This window comes from Entelurus aequoreus, linkage group LG22 (genome assembly GCF_033978785.1).
Source record: "Entelurus aequoreus isolate RoL-2023_Sb linkage group LG22, RoL_Eaeq_v1.1, whole genome shotgun sequence".
Taxonomy (NCBI): Eukaryota; Metazoa; Chordata; class Actinopteri; order Syngnathiformes; family Syngnathidae; genus Entelurus; species Entelurus aequoreus.
The window spans coordinates 42473348-42499480 of NC_084752.1; the positions used below are offsets into that span (position 1 = coordinate 42473348).

Sequence of the window (26133 nt, forward strand, 5' to 3'; positions counted from 1 at the left end):
GTTATACATTATACATCATAAGTTATACATTATACATCATAAGTCATACATTATACATCATAAGTTATACATTATACATTACACATTTTACATCATAAGTTATACATTATACATCATAAGTTATACATTAGACATTTTACATCATAAGTTATACATTAGGCATTATACATCATAAGTTATACATTATACATCATAAGTTATACATTATGCATCATAAGTTATACATTAGACATTATACATAATAAGTTATACATTATACATTAGACATTTTACATCATAAGTTATACATTATACATCATAAGTTATACATTAGACATTTTACATCATAAGTTATACATTATGCATCATAAATTATACTTTAGACATACATTATAAGTTATACGTAAGACATTATAAATCATAAGTTATACATCATAAGTTATAAATTATACATCATAAATTGTACATTATACATCATAAATTATACTTTAGACATTATACATTATAAGTTATACATTAGACATTATAAATCATAAGTTATACATTATACATCATAAGTTATACATTATACATCATAAGTTGTACATTATACATCATAAATTATACATTAGACTTTATACATTATAAGTTATACATTAGACATTATCAATCATAAGTTATACATTGTACATCATAAGTTATACATTAGATATTATACATAATAAGTTGTACATTATACAGTAGACATTATACATCATAAGTTATACATTATACATTATACATCATAAATTATACTTTAGACATAAGTTATACATTAGACATTATAAATCATAAGTTATACATTAGACATTATCAATCATAAGTTATACATTATACATCATAAGTTAGACATTAGACATTATACATCATAAGTTGTACATTAGACATTATACATCATAAGTTAGACATTGTACATCATAAATTATACTTTAGACATTATACATTATAAGTTATACATTAGACATTATAAATCATAAGTTATACATTATACATAATAAGTTATACTTTATACATCCTAAGTTATACATTAGACATTATACATCATAAGTTATACATTATACATCATAAATTATACTTTAGACATTATAAGTTATACATTAGACATAAATCATAAGTTGTACATTATACATCATAAATTATACTTTAGACATTATACATTATAAGTTATACATTAGACATTATAAATCATAAGTTATACATTATACATCATAAGTTATACATTATACATCATGAATTATACTTTAGACATTATACATTATAAGTTATACATTAGACATTATAAATCATAAGTTGTACATTATACATCATAAATTATACTTTAAACATTATACATTATAAGTTATACATTAGACATTCTCAATCATAAGTTATACATTATACATCATAAGTTATACATTATACATCATGAATTATACTTTAGACATTATACATTATAAGTTATACATTAGACATTATAAATCATAAGTTATACATTATACATCATAAGTTATACATTATACTGCATAAATTATACATTATACATCATAAATTATACATTGGACACTATACATCATAAGTTATACATTAGACATTATACATCATAAGTTATACATTATACATCATAAGTTATACATTATACATCATAAGTTATACATTTTACATAATAAATTATACATTAGACATTACACAACATAAGTTATACATTGTACTGTACATCATAAATTATACATTATACATTAGACATTATACATAATAAGTTATAGTTATACATCATAAGTTATACATTAGACATTATACATCAAAAGTTATACATTATACATCATAAGTTATACATTATAAATCATAAATTATACATTAGACATTACACATCATAAGTTATACATTATACATCATAAGTTATACATTATACATCACAAGTTATACATTATACATTAGACATTATATATCATAAGTTATACATTAAACATCATAAGTTATACATTATACATAATAAATTATACATTAAACATTACACATCATAAGTTATACATTATACATCATAAGTTATACATTATACATCATAAGTTATACATCATGCATCATAAGTTATACATTAGACATTATACACCATAAGTTATACATTATACATAATAAGTTATACATTATACATCATAAGGTATACATTATACATCATAAGTTATACATTAGACATTATACATCATAAGTTATACATTATACATCATAAGTTATACATATTACATCATAAGTTATACATTATACATCATAAGGTATACATTATGCATCATAAGTTATACATTAGACATTATACTTCATAAGTTATACATTAGACATTATACATCATAAGTTATACATTATACATCATACGTTATACATTATACATCATAAGTTATACATTAGACATTATACATCATAAGTTATACATTAGACATTATACATCATAAGTTATACATTAGACATCATAAGTTATACATTATACATCACAAGTTATACATTATACATTAGACATTATATATCATAAGTTATACATTAAACATCATAAGTTATACATTATACATAATAAATTATACATTAAACATTACACATCATAAGTTATACATTATACATCATAAGTTATACATTATACATCATAAGTTATACATCATGCATCATAAGTTATACATTAGACATTATACACCATAAGTTATACATTATACATCATAAGTTATACATCATAAGGTATACATTATACATCATAAGTTATACATTAGACATTATACATCATAAGTTATACATTATACATCATAAGTTATACATATTACATCATAAGTTATACATTATACATCATAAGGTATACATTATACATCATAAGTTATACATTAGACATTATACATCATAAGTTATACATTAGACATTATACATCATAAGTTATACATTATACATCATACGTTATACATTATACATCATAAGTTATACATTAGACATTATACATAATAAGTTATACATTATGCATCATAAGTTATACATTATACATCATAAGTTATACATTATACATCATAAGTTATACATTATTCATCATAAGTTATACATCATACATCATAAGTTATACATTATTCATCATAAGTTATACATTATACATCATAAGTTATACATTATACATCATAAGTTATACATTATTCATCATAAGTTATACATTATACATCACAAGTTATACATTATTCATCATAAGTTATACATTATACATCATAAGTTATACATTATTCATCATAAGTTATACATTATACATCACAAGTTATACATTATTCATCATAAGTTATACATTATACATCATAAGTTATACATTATACATCATAAGTTATACATTATTCATCATAAGTTATACATTATACATCACAAGTTATACATTATTCATCATAAGTTATACATTATTCATCATAAGTTATACATTACACATCATAAGTTATACATTACACATAGTTGCAAAGTGTGATGATGAATCCTATTTGAAAGCCATGGATAGTAGATTTATAAACAATACACCAGCCTGTGAGCTTTGACTCTGACGAGTGAAAGCATGAGCACCTGCGTCATGTGACACCAGCTCTGCGCTGTGATTGGCTGCAGGGACGAGGAGATTCGAGAGAAGTGCGGAGAAGACGCCGTCCATTACCTGTCCTTCCAGCGTCACATCATCGGCCTCCTGGTGGTGGTGGGAGTTCTCTCTGTGGGCATCGTGCTGCCCGTCAACTTCTCTGGAGACCTGCTGGGTAAATACTGCACTTCATTAAAGTACTACACTGACAAATACTACATCAAATACTACACTGACAAATACTACATCAAATACTACACTGACAAATACTACATCAAAGTACTACACTGACAAATACTACATCAAATACTACACTGACAAATACTACATCAAAGTACTACACTGACAAATACTACATCAAATACTACACTGACAAATACTACATCAAAGTACTACACTGACAAATACTACATCAAATACTACACTGACAAATACTTGACATGTATTACACTTCTAATACTTCATGAAAGTACTTTACATGTATTACACTTCTAATACTTCCTGAAAGTACTTTACATGTATTACACTTCTAATACTTCCTGAAAGTACTTTACATGTATTACACTTCTAATACTTCATGAAAGTACTTTACATGTATTACACTTCAAATACTTCCTGAAAGTACTTTACATGTATTACACTTATAATACTTCCTGAAAGTACTTTACATGTATTACACTTCTAATACTTCATGAAAGTACTTTAAATGTATTACACTTCAAATACTTCCTGAAAGTACTTTACATGTATTACACTTCTAATTCTTAAATAAATAAATAAATAAATTATTGACATTTATTGCACTTTAAATACTTCCTGAAAGTACTTTACATGTATTACACTTCTAATACTTCCTGAAATAACTTTAGATATAACTAAATATTATATTTAAAATACATCCTGAAATAACTTTAGATATAACTAAATATTACGTTTAAAATACTTCCTGAAAGAACTTTAGATATAACTAAATATTACATTTTAAATACATCCTGAAAGAACTTTAGATTAAATTAAATCTTATATTTAAAAGACATCTTGAAATAACTTTGTATAAAACAAAATATTATATTTAAAATATATCCTGAAAGAACAATAAATAATACAAAATATTATATTTAAAATACATCCTGAAATAACTTTGTATTCAACTAAATATTATAGTTAAAATACTTCCTGAAAGAACAATAAATAAAACAAAATATTAAATTTAAAATACATCTTGAAAGAACTTTAGATAAAACAAAATATTATATTTAAAATACATCCTGAAACAACCTTAGGTAAAACTACTTATATTTAAAATACATCCTGAAACAACTGTTGATAAAAACTAATTATATTTAAAATACATCCTAAAATAAAATACATCCTGAAGGAACTTTAGATATAACTAAATATTACATTTAAAATACTTCCTGAAAGAACTTTAGATATAACTAAATATTATATTTAAAATACTTCCCGAAAGAACTTTAGATTAAACTAAATATTATGTTTAAAATACTTCCTGAAAGAACTATAGATAAAACTATTACCAAGTTTTGTGCAAATAAATGACGTACATTCAAGTAAAACGTTGAAAAGTATTCCGACAATAAAATTGCATTGGAGTAGAAATATTGTGTCTTTTCTTGAGCTAATTTAAATTATGCAAGCAAATAATCACCTGTGATTAATCATCATTAATCTAAGATGTGATTAATCATCATTAATCTAAAATCTGGTTAATCATCATTAATCTAAAATGTGATTAATCATCATTAATCTCAGATCTGATTAATCATCATTAATCTAAAATGTGATTAATCTAAAATGTGATTAATCATCATTAATCTAAAATGTGATTAATCATCATTAATCTAAGATCTGATTAATCATCATTAATCTAAAATCTGATTAATCCAAGATCTGATTAATAATCGTTAATCTAAGATCTGATTAATCATCACTAATCTAAGATGTGATTAATCATCATTAATCTCAGATCTGATTAATCATCATTAATCCAAGATCTGATTAATCCAAAATCTGATTAATCATCATTAATCTAAGATCTGATTAAACCAAGATCTGATTAATAATCGTTAATCTAAGATCTGATTAATCATCACTAATCTAAGATGTGATTAATCATCATTAATCTCAGATCTGATTAGTCATCATTAATCCAAGATCTGATTAATCTAAAATCTGATTAATCATCATTAATCTAAGATGTGATTAATCTAAAATGTGATTAATCATCATTAATCTAAAATGTGATTAATCATCATTCATCTAAAATGTGATTAATTTGATTAAAAAGACAAATAATTTGACAGCCCAATGAAGAATAAACTGTCATGGAGACACAAAGCCCTGCATGGCATGTACCACCCACATATAGTAATGTGGGTGGTGCATGTCATGCAGTGTCTTGTCTCGCCATGACAGTTTATTCTTCAACTTGTGGGTGGTACATGCCATGCAGGGCCTTGTCTCTGCATGACAGTTTATTTTTCAATTTGTGGGTGATACATGCCATGCAGGGCTTTGTGTCTCTCCATCACAGTTTATTCTTCAACTTGTGGGTGGTACATGCCATGCAGGGCTTTGTGTCTCTCTGACACAGTTTATTCTTCAACTTGGGATGGTACATGCCATGCAGGGCTTTGTGTCTCTCTAACACAGTTTATTCTTCAACTTGGGATGGTACCTGCCATGCAGGGTTTTGTGTCTCTCTAACACAGTTTATTCGTCAACTTGGGATGGTACATGCCATGCAGGGCTTTGTGTCTCTCTAACACAGTTTATTCTTCAACTTGGGATGGTACCTGCCATGCAGGGCTTTGTGTCTCTCTAACACAGTTTATTCGTCAACTTGGGATGGTACATGCCATGCAGGGCTTTGTGTCTCTCTAACACAGTTTATTCGTCAACTTGGGATGGTACATGCCATGCAGGGCTTTGTGTCTCTCTAACACAGTTTATTCGTCAACTTGGGATGGTACATGCCATGCAGGGCATTGTCTCTCCATGACAGTTTATTCGTCAACTTGGGGTGGTACATGCCATGCAGGGCATTGTTTTTCCATGACAGTGTACTTAAGCCTGATGTAGTAGGGATTGTACTACCTCAAGTACCACAAGTACATCATTGCAAGTATCTTCTGTCTGTGATTCAGTACGAATTATCAGTAAAGATCATTTACTGATAAACCAAGGAACACCAGGACCGCCGTCCAAAGAAGGTAACTGCACCTGTAGACGTGTAGACCTGTGGGCACCTGTAGACGTGTAGACCTGTGGGCACCTGTAGACGTGTACACCTATTGGCGTGTATACTTGTAGATTTATGCACCTGCAAATGTGTACACTTCAGGACATGTACGCTTGTGGACTTGTACACTTGGGAAATTATACACCTGTGGACGTGTACACTTCTAAATGTGTACACCTGTGGATGTATACACTTTTAGACGTGTACACCTGTAGAATTATATACGCCTGTAGACGTGTACACCCGTGGACACCTGTAGACGTGTACACTTGTGGAATTATACGACAGTAGACCTGTACACCTGTGTAATTATACACCTGTGGACTTGTACACCTTTACAATTATAAGACTGTAAACGTGTACACTTCTAGATATGTACACCAGTGTAATTATATGCCTGTAGACGTGTACACCTGTGTAATTATACACCTGTGGACTTGTACACCTTTACAATTATAAGACTGTAAACGTGTACACTTCTAGATATGTACACCAGTGTAATTATACGCCTGTAGACGTGTACACCTGTGGAATTATACACCTGTGGACTTGTACACCTTTACAATTATAAGACTGTAAACGTGTACACTTCTAGATATGTACACCAGTGTAATTATATGCCTGTAGACGTGTACACCTGTGGAAGTATACACTTGTGGATGTATACATTTTTAGACGTGTACACCTGTAGAATTATATACGCCTGTAGACGTGTACACCTGTGGAATTTTACGACAGTAGACCTGTACACCTGTGTAATTATACACCTGTGGACTTGTACACCTTTACATTTATAAGACTGTATACGTGTACACTTCTAGATATGTACACCAGTGTAATTATATGCCTGTAGACATGTACACCTGTGGAATTATACGCCTGTAGACATGTACACCTGTGGAATTAAACGCCTGTAGACATGTACACCTGTGGAATTATACGCCTGTAGACGTGTACACCTGTGGAATTATACGCCTGTAGACGTGTACACCTGTGGAATTAAACGCCTGTAGACATGTACACCTGTGGAATTATACGCCTGTAGACGTGTACACCTGTGGAATTAAACACCTGTAGACATGTACACCTGTGGAATTATACGCCTGTAGACGTGTACACCTGTGGAATTAAACGCCTGTAGACATGTACACCTGTGGAATTATACGCCTGTAGACGTGTACACCTGTGGAATTAAACGCCTGTAGACCTGTACACCTGTGGAATTATACGCTTGTAGACCTGTACACCTGTAGACATGTACACCTGTGGACTTGTACACCTTTAGAATTATACACCTGTAGACATGTACACTTCTAGACGTGTACACCTGTGGAATTATACTACTGTAAATGTGTACACTTCTAGAATTATAAACCTGTAGACATGTATTTTTGTGGAATTATACACCTGTATGTGTGTACACTTTTAGACTTGTACACCTGTGGATTGTAGACATGTACACGTGTAGGTAGACGTGTACACTTGTACATTTTAGATGTGTACACCTGTAGACATGTACACTTGTGGAATTATACACCTGTGGACTTGTACACCTTTAGAATTATACGCCTGTAAACGTGTACACCTGGGGAATTATACACCTGTGTTGTTGTATACCTTTAGAATGATATACCTGTAAATGTGTACACTTCTAGACATGTACACCTGTGGAATTGTACTCCTGTAAATGTGTACACTTCTAGACGTGTACACCTGTGCAATTATACTCCTGTAAATGTGTACACTTCTAGAGCTATAAACTTGTAGACATGTATTTTTGTGGAATTATACACCCGAATGTGTGTACACTTTTAGACGTGTACACCTGTGGATTGTAGACATGTACACCTGTAGGTAGATGTGTACCCCTGGGGATTGTAAATGTGTACACCTGTGGGTAGATGTTTACACCTGTGGAATTATACTCCTGTAAATGTGTACACTTCTAGAATTATAAACCTGTAGGCGTGTATTTTTGTGGAATTATACACCTGTATGTGTGTACACTTTTAGACGTGTACACCTGTGGATTGTAGACATGTACACCTGTAGGTAGATGTGTACCCCTGTGGATTGTAGATGTGTACACCTGTGGGTAGATGTGTACACCTGTGGATTGTAGATGTGTATATCTTTAGGTAGATGTGTACACTTGCGGATTGTAGATGTTTACATCTGTGGATTGTAGATGTGTACACCTGTAGATAGATGTGTACACCTGTGGATTGTAGATATGTACATCTTTAGAAAGATGTGTACACCTGTGGATTGTAGATGTGTACACCTGTGGGTAGATGTGTACACCTGTGGATTGTAGACGTGTATATCTTTAGGTAGATGTGTACACTTGTGGATTGTAGATGTGTACACCTGTGGTTAGATGTGTACACCTGTGGATTGTAGATGTGTACACCTGTAGATAGATGTGTACACCTGTGGATTGTAGATGTGTACACCTGTGGTTAGATGTGTACACCTGTGGATTGTAGACGTGTACACCTGTAGGTAGATGTGTACACCTGTGGATTTTAGATGTGTACACCTGTGGTTAGATGTGTACACCTGTGGATTGTAGATGTGTATATCGTTAGGTAGAGGTGTACACTTGTAGATTGTGGATGTTTACATCTGTGGAGTGTAGATGTGTACACCTGTAGATAGATGTGTACACCTGTGGATTGTAGATGTGTACATCTTTAGGTAGGTGTGTACACTTGTGGATAGTAGATGTGTACACCTGTGGATAGTAGATGTGTACACCTGTGGATAGTAGATGTGTACACCTGTGGATTGTAGATGTCTACATCTTTAGGTAAATGTGTACACATGTGGATTGTAGATGTCTACATCTTTAGGTAAATGTGTACACATGTGGATTGTAGATGTGTACACCTGTAGGAAGATGTGTACACCTGTAGTTGTGATGTAGGTGTTATTGAGAATGAAAACATGGCTAACGTTAGCGTCACATGACCTGGGTGGAGCAATACTTCATCATGTCAACAAACATCATTGTTTACAACTACAATGTACTACTACTGTACTACAGCAATGTACTACTATTGTACTACTACTGTACTACATGAACCTAGTACATGAATATAGTACATGAACGTCCAGCTTGGATATTTGATGTGTGAATGCTTACTTAGCTTAGCCTTCAGAAAGCCAACATGTTGGTTGATAATCAACATTGCATTTTTGGATCATCTTTTAGAAAACAACGCCTACAGCTTTGGTCGCACCACCATAGCCAACCTCAAGTCTGGGTGAGTACACCAATATTGTGATGATCATCATCACCTATCATAGTACACCAAATAATATACAAGAACTACAAACACACTGTCAAGTAGTTGTTAGCATGTAACCAGTGAGCTAAGTGTGTGTTGTTGTTAGCATGTAGCCAGTGAGCTAAGTGTGTGTTGTTGTTAGCATGTAGCCAGTGAGCTAAGTGTGTGTTGTTGTTAGCATGTAGCCAGTGAGCTAAGTGGGTGTTGTTGTTAGCATGTAGCCAGTGAGCTAAGTGTCTGTTGTTGTTAGCATGTAGCCAATAAGCTAAGTGTGTGTTGTTGTTAGCATGTAGCCAGTGAGCTAAGTGTGTGTTGTTGTTAGCATGTAGCCAGTGAGCTAAGTGTGTGTTGTTGTTAGCATGTAGCCAGTGAGCTAAGTGTGTGTTGTTGTTAGCATGTAGCCAGTGAGCTAAGTGTGTGTTGTTGTTAGCATGTAGCCAGTGAGCTAAGTGTGTGTTGTTGTTAGCATGTAGCCAGTGAGCTAAGTGTGTGTTGTTGTTAGCATGTAGCCAGTGAGCTAAGTGTGTGTTGTTGTTAGCATGTAGCCAGTGAGCTAAATGTGTGTTGTTGTTAGCATGTAGCCAGACAGCTAAATGTGTGTTGTTGTTAGCATGTAGCCAGTGAGCTAAGTGTGTGTTGTTGTTAGCGTGTAGCCAGTGAACTAAATGTGTTGTTGTTAGCATGTAGCCAGTGAGCTAAATGTGGTGTTGTTAGCATGTAGCCAGTGAGCTAAGTGTGTGTTATTGTTAGCGTGTAGCCAGTGAGCTAAGTGTGTGTTGTTGTTAGCATATAGCCAGACAGCTAAATGTGTGTTGTTGTTGCATTCAGGACCAACCTGCTCTGGCTCCACACGTCCTTCGCCTTCATGTACCTGCTGCTCACGGTCTACAGCATGAGGAGACACACGTCCAAGATGCATTACAAAGAAGACGACCTGGTAGCACGCCGCCAGTCCAACCACACGCTAACTACGCACACTCCTGTTCAGTCCAGATTTGTGTCTTGCAGGTGAAACGCACGTTGTTCATTAACGGCATCTCCAAGTATGCCGAGGAGTGCCAGATCAAAGGACACTTTGAGTACGTACTATTAGCTCGTAGTTAGCCTGTCAGCAGTAATTAGCATGTTAGCATCCAACAATATACTGACCCCCTGCAGGCAGGCGTACGAGAACTGCACGGTTCTGGAAGCTCGCATCTGCTACAACGTGGCCAAGCTCATGGCTCTGAATGCAGAAAGGTATGTTAGCGTACACGGTTAGCACGGTGGCGTTGCGCTAACACTGCCGGCGTGTGACAGGAAGAAGACGGAGCGCAGCAAGAAGTTCTTCACCGACCTGATGGCCAAGGAGCACGTTCCCACCATGATCAACCCCAAACCCTGCGGACATCTCTGCTGCTGCGCCATCGCCGGCTGCGAGGAGGTGACTCCCCTTGATCACATGACGCGTGCTCGCTGGCTAGCGCGGTGTGCTCTGCTCGCAGGAGGAGGCGGTCAGCTACTACACCAACAGGGAGGCCAAGCTGAAGGAGGAGTACAGGAAGGAGAAGGAGAAGGTCCACACCAAACCACTGGGCATGGCCTTCGTCACCTTCCAGAACGAGGCCACGACTGCCATGTAAGCCCCGCCCCCTTGCGCACGGCAACCATCTTGTTTGGGTGGTGAAGTCTTGAAGTTTCTTTGCAGAATCCTGAAGGACTTCAACGCTTGTCAGGTCCAAGGGTGTCGCTGTCGTCAGGAACCTCGCTTGTCGCAGTTCAGCGAAGTTCTCCACGTGCACCACTGGAGCGTCTCGTACGCGCCCGACCCTCAAAACGTGCGCTGGTGGGTGTGCACGCCACTCGCTCCCAAGGCCCGCACCTGCCAGCTCACCTGTCCTTGTGTCCCTCAGGGAGCACCTGTCCCTGGGCGGGGTCTCCTGGTGGATCCGCTGCTTGATCATCAACTGCATCCTCTTCCTCCTGCTCTTCTTCCTCACCACGCCCGCCATCATCATCTCCACCATGGACAAGTTCAACGTCACCAAGCCTGTGGAGTACCTCAACGTGATGTTCCTCTCATCAGTCTTCATCCGCAGGAGCTCCGCCCCCTCACCTCTGACTCTCTTGTCCTGCGCAGAACCCCATCGTCACCCAGTTCTTCCCGACTCTCCTCCTCTGGGCCTTCTCCGCTCTGCTGCCCACCATCGTCTACTACTCCGCTTTCTTCGAGGCGCACTGGACCAGGTCGGACCCCACAGTCCTAGTTCAATTCTAGTGCTAGCTCACCTCTAGTCTGAGTTCACCTCTAGTCTAAATTCACCTCTAGTCTGAGTTCACCTCTAGTCCCACACCCTGCTGCCCACCATCGTCTACTACTCCGCTTTCTTCGAGGCGCACTGGACCAGGTTGGACTGCACAGTCCTAGTTTAATTCTAGTCCTAGTTCAAATCCAGTCTTAGATCACTGCTAGACCCACATCGTCTACTACTCCGCTTTCTTCGAGGCGCACTGGACCAGGTTGGACCCCACAGTCCTAGTTCAATTCTAGTTCTAGCTCACCTCTAGTCTGAGTTCACCTCTAGTCTAAATTCACCTCTAGTCTGAGTTCACCTCTAGTCCCACACCCTGCTGCCCACCATCGTCTACTACTCTGCTTTCTTCGAGGCGCACTGGACCTGGTTGGACTGCACAGTCCTAGTTTAATTCTAGTCCTAGTTCAAATCCAGTCTTAGATCACCTCTAGTCCCACACCCTGCTGCCCACCATCGTCTACTACTCCGCTTTCTTCGAGGCGCACTGGACCAGGTCGGACCCCACAGTCCTAGTTCAATTCTAGTGCTAGCTCACCTCTAGTCTGAGTTCACCTCTAGTCTAAATTCACCTCTAGTCTGAGTTCACCTCTAGTCCCACACCCTGCTGCCCACCATCGTCTACTACTCCGCTTTCTTCGAGGCGCACTGGACCAGGTCGGACCCCACAGTCCTAATTCAATTCTAGTGCTAGCTCACCTCTAGTCTGAGTTCACCTCTAGTCTAAATTCACCTCTAGTCTGAGTTCACCTCTAGTCCCACACCCTGCTGCCCACCATCGTCTACTACTCCGCTTTCTTCGAGGCGCACTGGACCAGGTTGGACTGCACAGTCCTAGTTTAATTCTAGTCCTAGTTCAAATCCAGTCTTAGATCACTGCTAGACTGGAACTCAGACTTCTAGTCTGAGTTCACCTCTCGTCCCACACCCTGCTGCCCACCATCGTCTACTACTCTGCTTTCTTCAAGGTGCACTGGACCCGGTTGGACTGCACAGTCCTAGTTCAATTCTAGTCCTAGCTCACTTCTAGTTCTAAATCACTTATAGTCCTAGCTCACTTCTAGTCAGAGATCAAATCCAGTCCTAGGTCACCTCTTGTCCAAGGTCACTTCTAGTCCCAGTGCACTTGTACTTGGTTTACTACTAGTCCCCACACCCCTTCCACGCCCAAGACGAAGACCACTTGCAGTCTCGAAACAAGAGACTTTTTCTAGTCCCAAGGCCAGGTCTAGTCAGGAGGTGCTGATGCATATATTGTTTGTGCAGGTCTGGAGAAAACCGGACTACGATGCACAAGTGCTACACCTTTCTGATCTTCATGGTCCTTCTCCTGCCCTCTCTTGGACTCAGCAGGTACATCTTCTTTTGCACCTTGCATGTACCTTTGACCCTGGCTTACCACGCTGTGGTCTTGCAGTCTGGACGTTTTCTTCCGATGGCTCTTTGATAAAAAGTTTCTGGATGACGCCACCGTCCGCTTTGAGTGAGTCTGGGGTGGGGTTAGTTCCCTGTTCCTGCGAGCAGAAGTAAAGACACTTGTCTACAGGTGCGTCTTCCTGCCGGACAACGGAGCCTTCTTCGTCAACTACGTAATCGCCTCGGCCTTCATCGGGAACGCCATGGACCTGCTGCGCATCCCAGGCCTGCTCATGTACATGATCCGACTGTGCTTGGCGCGCTCGGCCGCCGACCGCCGCAATGTCAAGAGGGTGAGGACACACCAGGTCAGGTGTCTTCGTCTGTGCCACGGGTCGGCACTTGTGGGAAAGCCCCACCCTCACCTGTTGTCTACCTGCCCCTCTTGTCTAAGACCCTCCCTCACCTGTTGTCTACCTGCCCCTCTTATCTAAGCCCCGCCCTCACCTGTTGTCTACCTGCCCCTCTTGTCTAAGACCCTCCCTCACCTGTTGTCTACCTGCCCCTCTTATCTAAGCCCCGCCCTCACCTGTTGTCTACCTGCCCCTCTTATCTAAGCCCCGCCCTCACCTGTTGTCTACCTGCCCCTCTTGTCTAAGACCCTCCCTCACCTGTTGTCTACTTGCCCCTCTTATCTAAGCCCCGCCCTCACCTGTTGTCTACCTGCCCCTCTTGTCTAAGACCCTCCCTCACCTGTTGTCTACCTGCCCCTCTTATCTAAGCCCCGCCCTCACCTGTTGTCTACCTGCCCCTCTTGTCTAAGACCCTCCCTCACCTGTTGTCTACCTGCCCCTCTTATCTAAGCCCCGCCCTCACCTGTTGTCTACCTGCCCCTCTTGTCTAAGACCCTCCCTCACCTGTTGTCTACCTGCCCCTCTTATCTAAGCCCCGCCCTCACCTGTTGTCTACCTGCCCCTCTTGTCTAAGACCCTCCCTCACCTGTTGTCTACCTGCCCCTCTTATCTAAGCCCCGCCCTCACCTGTTGTCTACTTGCCCCTCTTGTCTAAGACCCTCCCTCACCTGTTGTCTACCTGCCCCTCTTATCTAAGCCCCGCCCTCACCTGTTGTCTACCTGCCCCTCTTGTCTAAGACCCGCCCTCACCTGTTGTCTACTTTCCCCTCTTGTCTAAGACCCTCCCTCACCTGTTGTCTACCTGCCCCTCTTGTCTAAGCCCCGCCCTCACCTGTTGTCTACCTGCCCCTCTTGACTAGGGTGCTGTCCCTCTTGTCTAAGCCCCGCCCTCAGCTGTTGTCTACATGCCCCTCTTGTCTAAGCCCCGCCCTCACCTGTTGTCTACCTGCCCCTCTTGTCTAAGCCCCGCCCTCACCTGTTGTCTACCTTCCTCTCTTGTCTAGGGTGCTGTCCCTCTTGTCTAAGCCCCGCCCTCAGCTGTTGTCTACATGCCCCTCTTGCCTAAGCCCCGCCCTCACCTGTTGTCTACCGGCCCCTCTTGTCTAGGGTGCTGTCCCTCTTGTCTAAGCCCCGCCCTCACCTGTTGTCTACCTGCCCCTCTTGTCTAAGCCCCGCCCTCACCTGTTGTCTACCTGCCCCTCTTGACTAGGGTGCTGTCCCTCTTGTCTAAGCCCTGCCCTCAGCTGTTGTCTACATGCCCCTCTTGTCTAAGCCCCGCCCTCACCTGTTGTCTACCTGCCCCTCTTGTCTAAGCCCCGCCCTCACCTGTTGTCTACCTTCCTCTCTTGTCTAGGGTGCTGTCCCTCTTGTCTAAGCCCCGCCCTCAGCTGTTGTCTACATGCCCCTCTTGCCTAAGCCCCGCCCTCACCTGTTGTCTACCTGCCCCTCTTGTCTCAGCATCAAGCGTACGAGTTCCAGTTTGGAGCGGCGTACGCCTGGATCATGAACGTCTTCACCGTGGTGATGGCCTACAGCATCACCTGTCCCATCATCGTACCCTTTGGTCAGTGTCTCTCACACACACACACACACACACACACACACACACACACACACACACACACACACACACACACACACACACCCACACACACACACACACAGTCCTGTGATCATGTGACCATCATGGTGCCACAGGTCTGATGTACATGCTTCTCAAGCACCTGGTGGACAGGTACAATATGTACTACGCCTACCTGCCGTCCAAACTGGACAAGAAGATCCACTCGGGTGCTGTCACACAGGTGGTGGCCGCGCCCATCCTCTGCCTTTTCTGGCTGCTTTTTTTCTCCACCATGCGCACAGGTAAGCCCCGCCTTTTCCCTTCTTCATGGTGCAGCTGGCTAACCCAGGGTTACGGTTAACGGGTAACAGTTAGAGGTTAGGGTTAACGTGTAAAAGTTAGGGTTAACGGGTATCACTTAGAGGTTAGGGTTAACATTTCACAGTTAGGGTTAACGGGTAACAGTTAGAGGTTAGGGTTAACGTGTCACAGTTAGGGTTAACGGGTAACAGTTAGGGTTAACGGGCAACAGTTAGGGGTTAGGGTTAACGTCTAACCGTTAAGGTTAACGGGTAACAGTTAGAGGTTAGGGTTAACGTGTAAAAGTTAGGGTTAACGGGTAACACTTAGAGGTTAGGGTTAACGTGTCACAGTTAGGGATTAGGGTTAACGGGTAACAGTTAGGGTTAACGGGTAACAGTTAGGGGTTAGGGTTAACGGGTAACAGTAAGGGTTAACGGGTAACAGTTAGCGGTTAGGGTTAACGTGTAACAGTTAGGGTTTACGAGTAACAGTTAGAGGTTAGGGTTAATGTTTCACAGTTAGGGTTAACAGGTAATAGTTAGGGGTTAAGGTTAACGGGTAAAAGTTAAGGTTAATGGGTAACAGTTTTGAGTTAGGGTTAACGTGTAACAGTTTGGGTTAACGGGTAACAGTTAGAGGTTAGGGTTAACATGTAACAGTTAGGGTTAACGGGTAACAGTTAGGGGTTCGGGTTAAAGGGTAAGTTAGGCATTAGGGTTAACAGTAACAGTTATGGGTTAGGGTTAACGGGTAATCGTTAGGGTAGGATTAACAGTAACAGTTAGGGGTTAGGGTTAATGTCTAACAGTTAGAGAATAGGTTTAACAGGTAACGGTTAAGGGCTAGGGTTAACGGGTAACATTTAGGGGTTAGTGTTAGCGTGTTACAGTTAGGGTTAACGGGTAACAGTTAGGGGTTAGGGTTAACGGGTAACAGTAAGGGTTAACGGGTAACAGTTAGAGGTTAGGGTTAACGTGTAACAGTTAGGGTTTACGAGTAACAGTTAGAGGTTAGGCTTAATGTTTCACAGTTAGGGTTAACAGGTAATAGTTAGGGGTTAAGGTTAACGGGTAAAAGTTAAGGTTAATGGGTAACAGTTATGAGTTAGGGTTAACGTGTAACAGTTTGGGTTAACGGGTAACAGTTAGAGGTTAGGGTTAACATGTAACAGTTAGGGTTAACGGGTAACAGTTAGGGGTTCGGGTTAAAGGGTAAGTTAGGCATTAGGGTTAACAGTAACAGTTATGGGTTAGGGTTAACCGGTAATCGTTAGGGTAGGATTAACAGTAACAGTTAGGGGTTAGGGTTAATGTCTAACAGTTAGAGAATAGGTTTAACAGGTAACGGTTAAGGGCTAGGGTTAACGGGTAACATTTAGGGGTTAGTGTTAGCGTGTTACAGTTAGGGTTAACGGGTAACAGTTAGGGGTTAGGGTTAACAGGTAACAGTAAGGGTTAACGGGTAACAGTTAGAGGTTAGGGTTAACGTGTAACAGTTAGGGTTTACGAGTAACAGTTAGAGGTTAGGCTTAATGTTTCACAGTTAGGGTTAACAGGTAATAGTTAGGGGTTAAGGTTAACGGGTAAAAGTTAAGGTTAATGGGTAACAGTTATGAATTACGGTTAACGTGTAACAGTTTGGGTTAACTGGTAACAGTTAGAGGTTAGGGTTAACATGTAACAGTTAGGGTTAACGGGTAACAGTTAGAGGTTAGGGTTAACGTGTTACAGTTAGGGTTAACGGGTAACAGTTAGGGGTTATGGTTAACATGTAACAGTTAGGGTTAACGGGTAACAGTTAGGGGTTCGGGTTAAAGGGTAAGTTAGGCATTAGGGTTAACAGTAACAGTTATGGGTTAGGGTTAACGGGTAATCGTTAGGGTAGGATTAACAGTAACAGTTAGGGGTTAGGGTTAATGTGTAACAGTTAGGGTTAACAGTAAGAGTTAGGGGTTAGGGTTAATGTCTAACAGTTAGAGAATAGGTTTAACAGGTAACGGTTAAGGGCTAGGGTTAACGGGTAACATTTAGGGGTTAGGGTTAACGTGTAACAGTGACGGTTTGGGTAAACAGCCAACAGGTAGGTTTGGGTTGGGGCTAGGGTTAACGGGTAACAGTTAGGTGTTAGGGTTAACGTAACAGTGAGAGCTGGGGTTAACGGATAACAGTCAGTTTTAGGGGTTAATGTTAACGGGTAACAGTTAGGGTTAGGGTTAATGGGTAACAGTTAGGTGTTAGGGTTAACAATAACAGTCAGGGTTTTGTTAACAATAACAGTTAGGGTTGGGGGTTAAAGTTAACAGGTAACAGGGTTGGGGTTAGGGTTAACGGGTAGCAGTTAGGGGTTAGGGTTAACAGTAACAGTTAGGGTTAACGGGTAACAGGGTAAGGGTTAACGGCTAACACTTAGAGGTTAGGGTTAACAGTAACAGTTAGGGGTTAGGGTTAACAGTAACAGTTAGGGGTTAGGGTTAACGGGTAACAGTTAGGGTTAACAGGAACAGTTAGGGGTTAGCGTTATCGGGTAACAGTTAGGAGTTAGCGTTAACGGTAACAGTCAGGGGTTAGGGTTAACGGGTAACAGTTAGGGGTTAGGGTTAACGGATAACAGTCAGTGTTAGGGGTTAATGTTAACGGGTAACAGTTAGGGTTAGGGTTAACGGGTAACAGTTAGGTGTTAGGGTTAACAATAACAGTCAGGGTTTTGTTAACAATAACAGTTAGGGTTGGGGGCTAAGTTTAACAGGTAACAGGGTTGGGGTTAGGGTTAACAGGTAGCAGTTAGGGGTTAGGGTTAACAGTAACAGTTAGGGTTAACGGGTAACAGGGTTAGGGTTAACGGGTAACAGTTAGAGGTTAGGGTTAACAGAAAGAGTTAGGGGTTAGGGTTAACAGTAACAGTTAGGAGTTAGGGTTAACGGGTAACAGTTAGGGTTAACAGGAACAGTTAGGGGTTAGGGTTAACGGGTAACAGTTAGGAGTTAGCGTTAACGGTAACAGTTAGGGGCTAGGGTTAACAGTAAGTTAACCCTAGTAAGTAACAGTAAGGGGTTAGGGTTAAAGGATAACAGTCAGGGTTAGGGTTAAAGGATAACAGTTAGGGTTAGGGTCAACGGCAACAGATAGGGTTTAGGGTCAACGGTAACAGTTAGGGGTTAGGGTCAAAGGATAACAGTCAGGGTTAAGGTTAACGGGTAACAGTTAGAGGTTAACGGCTAACAGTTAGGGTTAATGGGTAACAGTCAGGGTTAGGGTTAACAGTAAGGTTAGGGTTAAGGGTAACAGTTATGGGTTAGGGATAATGGGTAACAGTCAGGGGTTAGGGTTAAAGGATAACAGTTAGGGGTTAGGGTTAAAGGATAACAGTTAGGGTTAGGGTTAACGGCAACAGATAGGGTTTAGGGTCAACTGTAACAGTTAGGGGTTAGGGTCAAAGGATAACAGTCAGGGTTAGGGTTAAAGGATAACAGTTAGGGTTAGGGTTAAAGGATAACAGTTAGGGTTAGGGTTAACGGCAACAGATAGGGTTTAGGGTCAACTGTAACAGTTAGGGGTTAGGGTCAAAGGATAACAGTCAGGGTTAGGGTTAAAGGATAACAGTTAGGGTTAGGGTTAACGGCAACAGATAGGGTTTAGGGTCAACGGTAACAGTTAGGGGTTAGGGTCAAAGGATAACAGTCAGGGTTAAGGTTAACGGGTAACAGTTAGGGTTAATGGGTAACAGTCAGGGTTAGGGTTAACAGTAAAGTTAGGGCTAACGGTAACAGTTATGGGTTAGGGTTAACGGCTAACAGTTAGGGGTTAGGGTTACCAGGTAGCAGTCAGGTTCAACGGGTAACAGTTTTCATGTTGTTTCTTGCTAACGCAGGTTTCGAGACACCGACGTCCATGTTCACACTGGTAGTTCTGGTGGTGACCATCGTGGTGTGTTTGTCCCACGTGTGTTTCGGACACTTCAAGTACCTGAGCGCTCACAACTACAAGGTACGTGCAGGCGTGGTCTTGGTGCGCACGTGTAACAGCTACAAGGTACGTGCAGGCGTGGTCTTGGTGCGCACGTGTAACAACTACAAGGTACGTGCAGGCGTGGTCTTGGTGCGCACGTGTAACAACTACAAGGTACGTGCAGGCGTGGTCTTGGTGCGCACGTGTAACAACTACAAGGTACGTGCAGGCGTGGTCTTGGTGCGCACGTGTAACAGCTACAAGGTACGTGCAGGCGTGGTCTTGGTGCGCACGTGTAACAACTACAAGGTACGTGCAGGCGTGGTCTTGGTGCGCACGTGTAACAACTACAAGGTACGTGCAGGCGTGGTCTTGGTGCGCACGTGTAACAACTACAAGGTACGTGCAGGCGTGGTCTTGGTGCGCACGTGTAACAACTACAAGGTACGTGCAGGCGTGGTCTTGGTGCGCACGTGTAACAGCTACAAGGTACGTGCAGGCGTGGTCTTGGTGCGCACGTGTAACAACTACAAGGTACGTGCAGGCGTGGTCTTGGTGCGCACGTGTAACAACTACAAGGTACGTGCAGGCGTGGTCTTGGTGCGCACGTGTAACAGCTACAAGGTACGTGCAGGCGTGGTCTTGGTGTGCACGTGTAACAACTACAAGGTACGTGCAGGCGTGGTCTTGGTGTGCACGTGTAACAACTACAAGGTACGTGCAGGCGTGGTCTTGGTGTGCACGTGTAACAGCTACAAGGTACGTGCAGGCGTGGTCTTGGTGTGCACGTGCAACAACTACAAGGTACGTGCAGGCGTGGTCTTGGTGCGCACGTGTAACAACTACAAGGTACGTGCAGGCGTGGTCTTGGTGCGCATGTGTAACAACTACAAGGTACGTGCAGGCGTGGTCTTGGTGCGCACGTGTAACAACTACAAGGTACGTGCAGGCGTGGTCTTGGTGTGCACGTGTAACAGCTACAAGGTACGTGCAGGCGTGGTCTTGGTGTGCACGTGCAACAACTACAAGGTACGTGCAGGCGTGGTCTTGGTGCGCACGTGTAACAACTACAAGGTACGTGCAGGCGTGGTCTTGGTGCGCACGTGTAACAACTACAAGGTACGTGCAGGCGTGGTCTTGGTGCGCACGTGTAACAACTACAAGGTACGTGCAGGCGTGGTCTTGGTGCGCACGTGTAACAACTACAAGGTACGTGCAGGCGTGGTCTTGGTGCGCACGTGTAACAACTACAAGGTACGTGCAGGCGTGGTCTTGGTGCGCACGTGTAACAACTACAAGGTACGTGCAGGCGTGGTCTTGGTGCGCACGTGTAACAACTACAAGGTACGTGCAGGCGTGGTCTTGGTGCGCACGTGTAACAACTACAAGGTACGTGCAGGCGTGGTCTTGGTGCGCACGTGTAACAGCTACAAGGTACGTGCAGGCGTGGTCTTGGTGCGCACGTGTAACAGCTACAAGGTACGTGCAGGCGTGGTCTTGGTGCGCACGTGTAACAGCTACAAGGTACGTGCAGGCGTGGTCTTGGTGCGCACGTGTAACAGCTACAAGGTACGTGCAGGCGTGGTCTTGGTGCGCACGTGTAACAGCTACAAGGTACGTGCAGGCGTGGTCTTGGTGCGCACGTGTAACAACTACAAGGTACGTGCAGGCGTGGTCTTGGTGCGCACGTGTAACAGCTACAAGGTACGTGCAGGCGTGGTCTTGGTGCGCACGTGTAACAGCTACAAGGTACGTGCAGGCGTGGTCTTGGTGCGCACGTGTAACAGCTACAAGGTACGTGCAGGCGTGGTCTTGGTGCGCACGTGTAACAGCTACAAGGTACGTGCAGGCGTGGTCTTGGTGCGCACGTGTAACAGCTACAAGGTACGTGCAGGCGTGGTCTTGGTGCGCACGTGTAACAGCTACAAGGTACGTGCAGGCGTGGTCTTGGTGCGCACGTGTAACAGCTACAAGGTACGTGCAGGCGTGGTCTTGGTGCGCACGTGTAACAACTACAAGGTACGTGCAGGCGTGGTCTTGGTGCGCACGTGTAACAACTACAAGGTACGTGCAGGCGTGGTCTTGGTGCGCACGTGTAACAGCTACAAGGTACGTGCAGGCGTGGTCTTGGTGCGCACGTGTAACAACTACAAGGTACGTGCAGGCGTGGTCTTGGTGCGCACGTGTAACAACTACAAGGTACGTGCAGGCGTGGTCTTGGTGCGCACGTGTAACAGCTACAAGGTACGTGCAGGCGTGGTCTTGGTGCGCACGTGTAACAACTACAAGGTACGTGCAGGCGTGGTCTTGGTGCGCACGTGTAACAACTACAAGGTACGTGCAGGCGTGGTCTTGGTGCGCACGTGTAACAGCTACAAGGTACGTGCAGGCGTGGTCTTGGTGCGCACGTGTAACAGCTACAAGGTACGTGCAGGCGTGGTCTTGGTGCGCACGTGTAACAGCTACAAGGTACGTGCAGGCGTGGTCTTGGTGCGCACGTGTAACAACTACAAGGTACGTGCAGGCGTGGTCTTGGTGCGCACGTGTAACAACTACAAGGTACGTGCAGGCGTGGTCTTGGTGCGCACGTGTAACAGCTACAAGGTACGTGCAGGCGTGGTCGTGGTGTGCACGTGTAACAGCTACAAGGTACGTGCAGGCGTGGTCTTGGTGCGCACGTGTAACAGCTACAAGGTACGTGCAGGCGTGGTCTTGGTGTGCACGTGCAACTTTGTGCACTTTGTGTGTCAGATCGACACCAAGGACTCTGACGCGGAAGCGGTGGAGAACGGTCGTCCGCCCCGCACGTCGGCCTCGCCCCCCTCCAAATCTCAGGTGTGTGTCATTAGCATGCTAACACGTTAGCATGTGGTTAACCCGCTAACACCGTGTGTCCCCTCCCCCTGCCCCCCCCAGCAGCAGATGTACATCGCTCAGGTGCTTCAGGACCCCAACTCGGACGAGCCGGGCGGGGCCAGCGAGGAGGACCGGGCGTCGTCCCAGGATGAAGAGTTGCTCAACGGAGGAAACAACATCAACGAGGCGGATTTCCAGTCAGGGGAGGACAGTCTGATCGCCAACGAGGTCCGCCAGTAGCGAGGGGTGGAGCTCGAGGGAGGGGGCGGAGACAGTTGGCGTGCCTCGTGCTCAACACCACGCGATGCTAGCTCCTCCCCTTCCTAGCTGGAAGACTTGACCCTGATCTTGGACGTCGGAACAGAAACACTTGAGTGGCGGCCGAGGGTGGAAGTTCACGCTGCCCGGATCGTCCGCCGCCAACGCCGCACCTCGCCGACCGCCATTTGTCGTCGTGATAGAAGCTTCGCTCGAGTCTCCTCTTTTTTCCTAAGTTGAAGCTGGAGGAGTCTCTCTGCATGTCAGTTGGACTCCACGTGGCCTCCTCTGGAAGATCCTTTCTACCTTGTTCCTGGTGCTTCTTCTACCTGCACCCTCCTTCCTGGTGCTGGGTTAGCTTAGCGTAGCCACCTGCTAAGCTAGGCTAACAGCACTCTTTAGTTCTTCGCACATCAGCTCAGCAGGCTAACGTTTGCCACAAAAGGACACAAACTGCTTTTTGGTTTCGGTCCTCCAAGTGAGGTGACAAAGTACATCTCTTTGGTTGCCATGGCAATGCAAAAGTCAACACACTAATTGTAACAGAGCGTTTATAATGACTTAATTAGATGTCTCAGGTGTGGTTTCTTTTCCCTCAAAAATAATGTTTACATCCTTTGTTGCTTTTTTTTTCTTCCTTTGTGCGTCTGTTGGTGCGCGCGCGTGTGCGTGTGTGCGCGCGCAGAGCTGAACTGTGAAAGCTGTAGACGCCAACACCACCTGGCGGGGTGCCTTGTGGGGGTCTACATGCCGGAGAAGCCGCTGTGTGTCGGGCAACTGCGGACTTCCTGCTGTGACGGTAGACGGTCGTTCACGATGTCGCCATGGCAACACCTTTTGTGTTTCCTGCTCCACAATAAAAGCGTCTGCGTTTTGTGTTTTATTGTGTAGGAGGAGGAAGTCGCGGGCGTGAAAGGGAACGTTTTGGTTAGCCTGTGAAGCTAACCGCTTCCTCGCTTTGCTCTCTTTCCCGGCCTTTGAAAACTTCACGCTCCGAAATGTCAAAAGAAGCAAACGCGTGTATATAAAAAGTAGATGTCAAAGTGCACTAAACGCCCACAATAACTTTTTATTTATTGCTGTAACTATTTATTTTCACTTGTACGCTTATTTCTGTCAACTGATCAATAAAAATGTCTCATCATCTCTTTGTCAATGTCCTGTAATATCCATACACTAAAGTATTTGGTCAATATTCTATCGGAGGGTTGCTGGTTACTGGGGTTCAATCCCCACCTTCTACCATCCTAGCCACGTCCGTTGTGTCCTTGGGCAAGACACTTCACCCTTGCTCCTGATGGCTGCTGGTTAGCGCCTTGCATGGCAGCTCCCGCCATCAGTGTGTGAATGTGTGTGTGAATGGGTGAATGTGGAAATAGTGTCAAAGCGCTTTGAGTACCTTGAAGGTAGAAAAGCGCTATACAAGTATAACCCATTTATCATTTATTATAATATCCATACACTAAAGTATTTTGTCAATATCCTCTAATATCCATACACTAAAGCAGGGGTCACCAAAGCGGTGCCCGCGGGCACCAGGTAGCCCGTAAGGACCAGATGAGTAGCCCGCTGACCTGTTCTAAAAATAGCTCAAATAGCAGCACTTACCAGTGAGCTGCCTCTATTTTTTAAATTGTATTTATTTACTAGCAAGCTGGTCTCGCTTTGCCCGACATTTTTAATTCTAAGAGAGACAAAACTCAAATAGAATTTGAAAATCCAAGAAAATATTTTAAAGACTTGGTCTTCACTTGTTGAAATAAATTCATTAATTTTTTTACTTTGCTTCTTATAACTTTCAGAAAGGCAATTTTAGAGAAAAAATACAACCTTAAAAGTGATTTTAGGATTTTTAAACACATATACCTTTTTACCTTTTAAATTCCTTCCTCTACTTTCCTGACAATGTAAATCAATGTTCAAGTACATTTTTTTTTTTTTTTATTGTAAAGAATAATAAATACATTTTAATTTAATTCTTCATTTTAGCTTCTGTTTTTTCGACGAAGAATATTTGTGAAATATTTCTTCAAACTTATTATGATTAAAATTCAAAAAAATTATTCTGGCAAATCTAGAAAATCTCTGGAATCAAATTTAAATCTTATTTCAAAGTCTTTTGAATTTCTTTTAAAAAAATGTTTCTGGAAAATCTAGAAGAAATAATGATTTGTCTAGCTTGGTCCAATTTGTTATATATTCTAACAAAGTGTAGATTGGATTTTAACCTATTTAAAACATGTCATCAAAATTCTAAAATGAATCTTAATCAGGAAAAATGACTAATGATGTTCCATAAATTATTTTTTTAATTTTTTCAAAAAGATTCGAATTAGCTAGTTTTTCTCTTCTTTTTTTCGGTTGAATTTTGAATTTTAAAGAGTCGAAATTGAAGATAAACTATGTTTCAAAATGTAATTGTCAGTTTTTTCGTGTTTTCTCCTCTTTTAAATCGTTCAATTAAGGGTAAATATCATTAATTATTAATAATAACATAGAGTTAAAGGTAATTTGAGCAAATTGGCTATTTCTGGCAATTTATTTAAGTGTGTATCAAACTGGTAGCCCTTCGCATTAATCACTACCCAAGAAGTAGCTCTTGGTTTCAAAAAGGTTGGTGACCCCTGCACTAAAGTATTTTGTCAATATCCTCTAATATCCATATACTAAAGTATTTTGTCAATATCCTCTAATATCCATATACTAAAGTATTTTGTCAATATCCTCTAATATCCATATACTAAAGTATTTTGTCAATATCCTCTAATATCCATACACTAAAGTATTTTGTCAATATCCTCTAATTTCCATATACTAAAGTATTTTGTCAATATCCTCTAATATCCATATACTAAAGTATTTTGTCAATATCCATATACTAAAGTATTTCAGTATTTGATATGTGATATATGATTTATTTTGGGTAAGTTCTCGCGGAAGAATACCTGCCATGTCGCTGTCTCCTTGAAGAGCCGGAACTACTTTCACCAACGTTGTCGGTACACAAGAACTCAGATCAACGCGCGCCTACACAAAACAGTCCCCTGGA

At 41.8% G+C, this 26133-nt stretch overlaps 1 protein-coding gene across 3 annotated transcripts in view; it reads left to right on the top strand.

Annotated features, from left to right (window-relative positions):
- Positions 1-24228, top strand: part of LOC133639753 (CSC1-like protein 2) — a 67321-nt gene extending 43093 nt beyond the window's left edge. For 2 of the 3 annotated variants that reach the window (XM_062033339.1, XM_062033337.1), the window contains 18 exons: positions 3577-3719; positions 10024-10075; positions 10928-11036; positions 11108-11178; positions 11258-11338; positions 11399-11522; positions 11584-11717; positions 11787-11924; positions 11992-12145; positions 12219-12325; positions 13657-13743; positions 13808-13873; positions 13937-14099; positions 15618-15723; positions 15858-16025; positions 19894-20009; positions 22722-22805; positions 22887-24228. In XM_062033339.1, the coding sequence (XP_061889323.1) occupies positions 3577-3719; positions 10024-10075; positions 10928-11036; positions 11108-11178; positions 11258-11338; positions 11399-11522; positions 11584-11717; positions 11787-11924; positions 11992-12145; positions 12219-12325; positions 13657-13743; positions 13808-13873; positions 13937-14099; positions 15618-15723; positions 15858-16025; positions 19894-20009; positions 22722-22805; positions 22887-23066 (2083 nt within the window). In that variant the 3' untranslated portion in view covers positions 23067-24228. The remainder of the gene's footprint in view (positions 1-3576; positions 3720-10023; positions 10076-10927; positions 11037-11107; positions 11179-11257; positions 11339-11398; positions 11523-11583; positions 11718-11786; positions 11925-11991; positions 12146-12218; positions 12326-13656; positions 13744-13807; positions 13874-13936; positions 14100-15617; positions 15724-15857; positions 16026-19893; positions 20010-22721; positions 22806-22886) is intronic. The other variant, XM_062033338.1, reaches the window with a different exon arrangement.
- The last annotated feature ends 1905 nt before the right edge of the window (positions 24229-26133 follow it).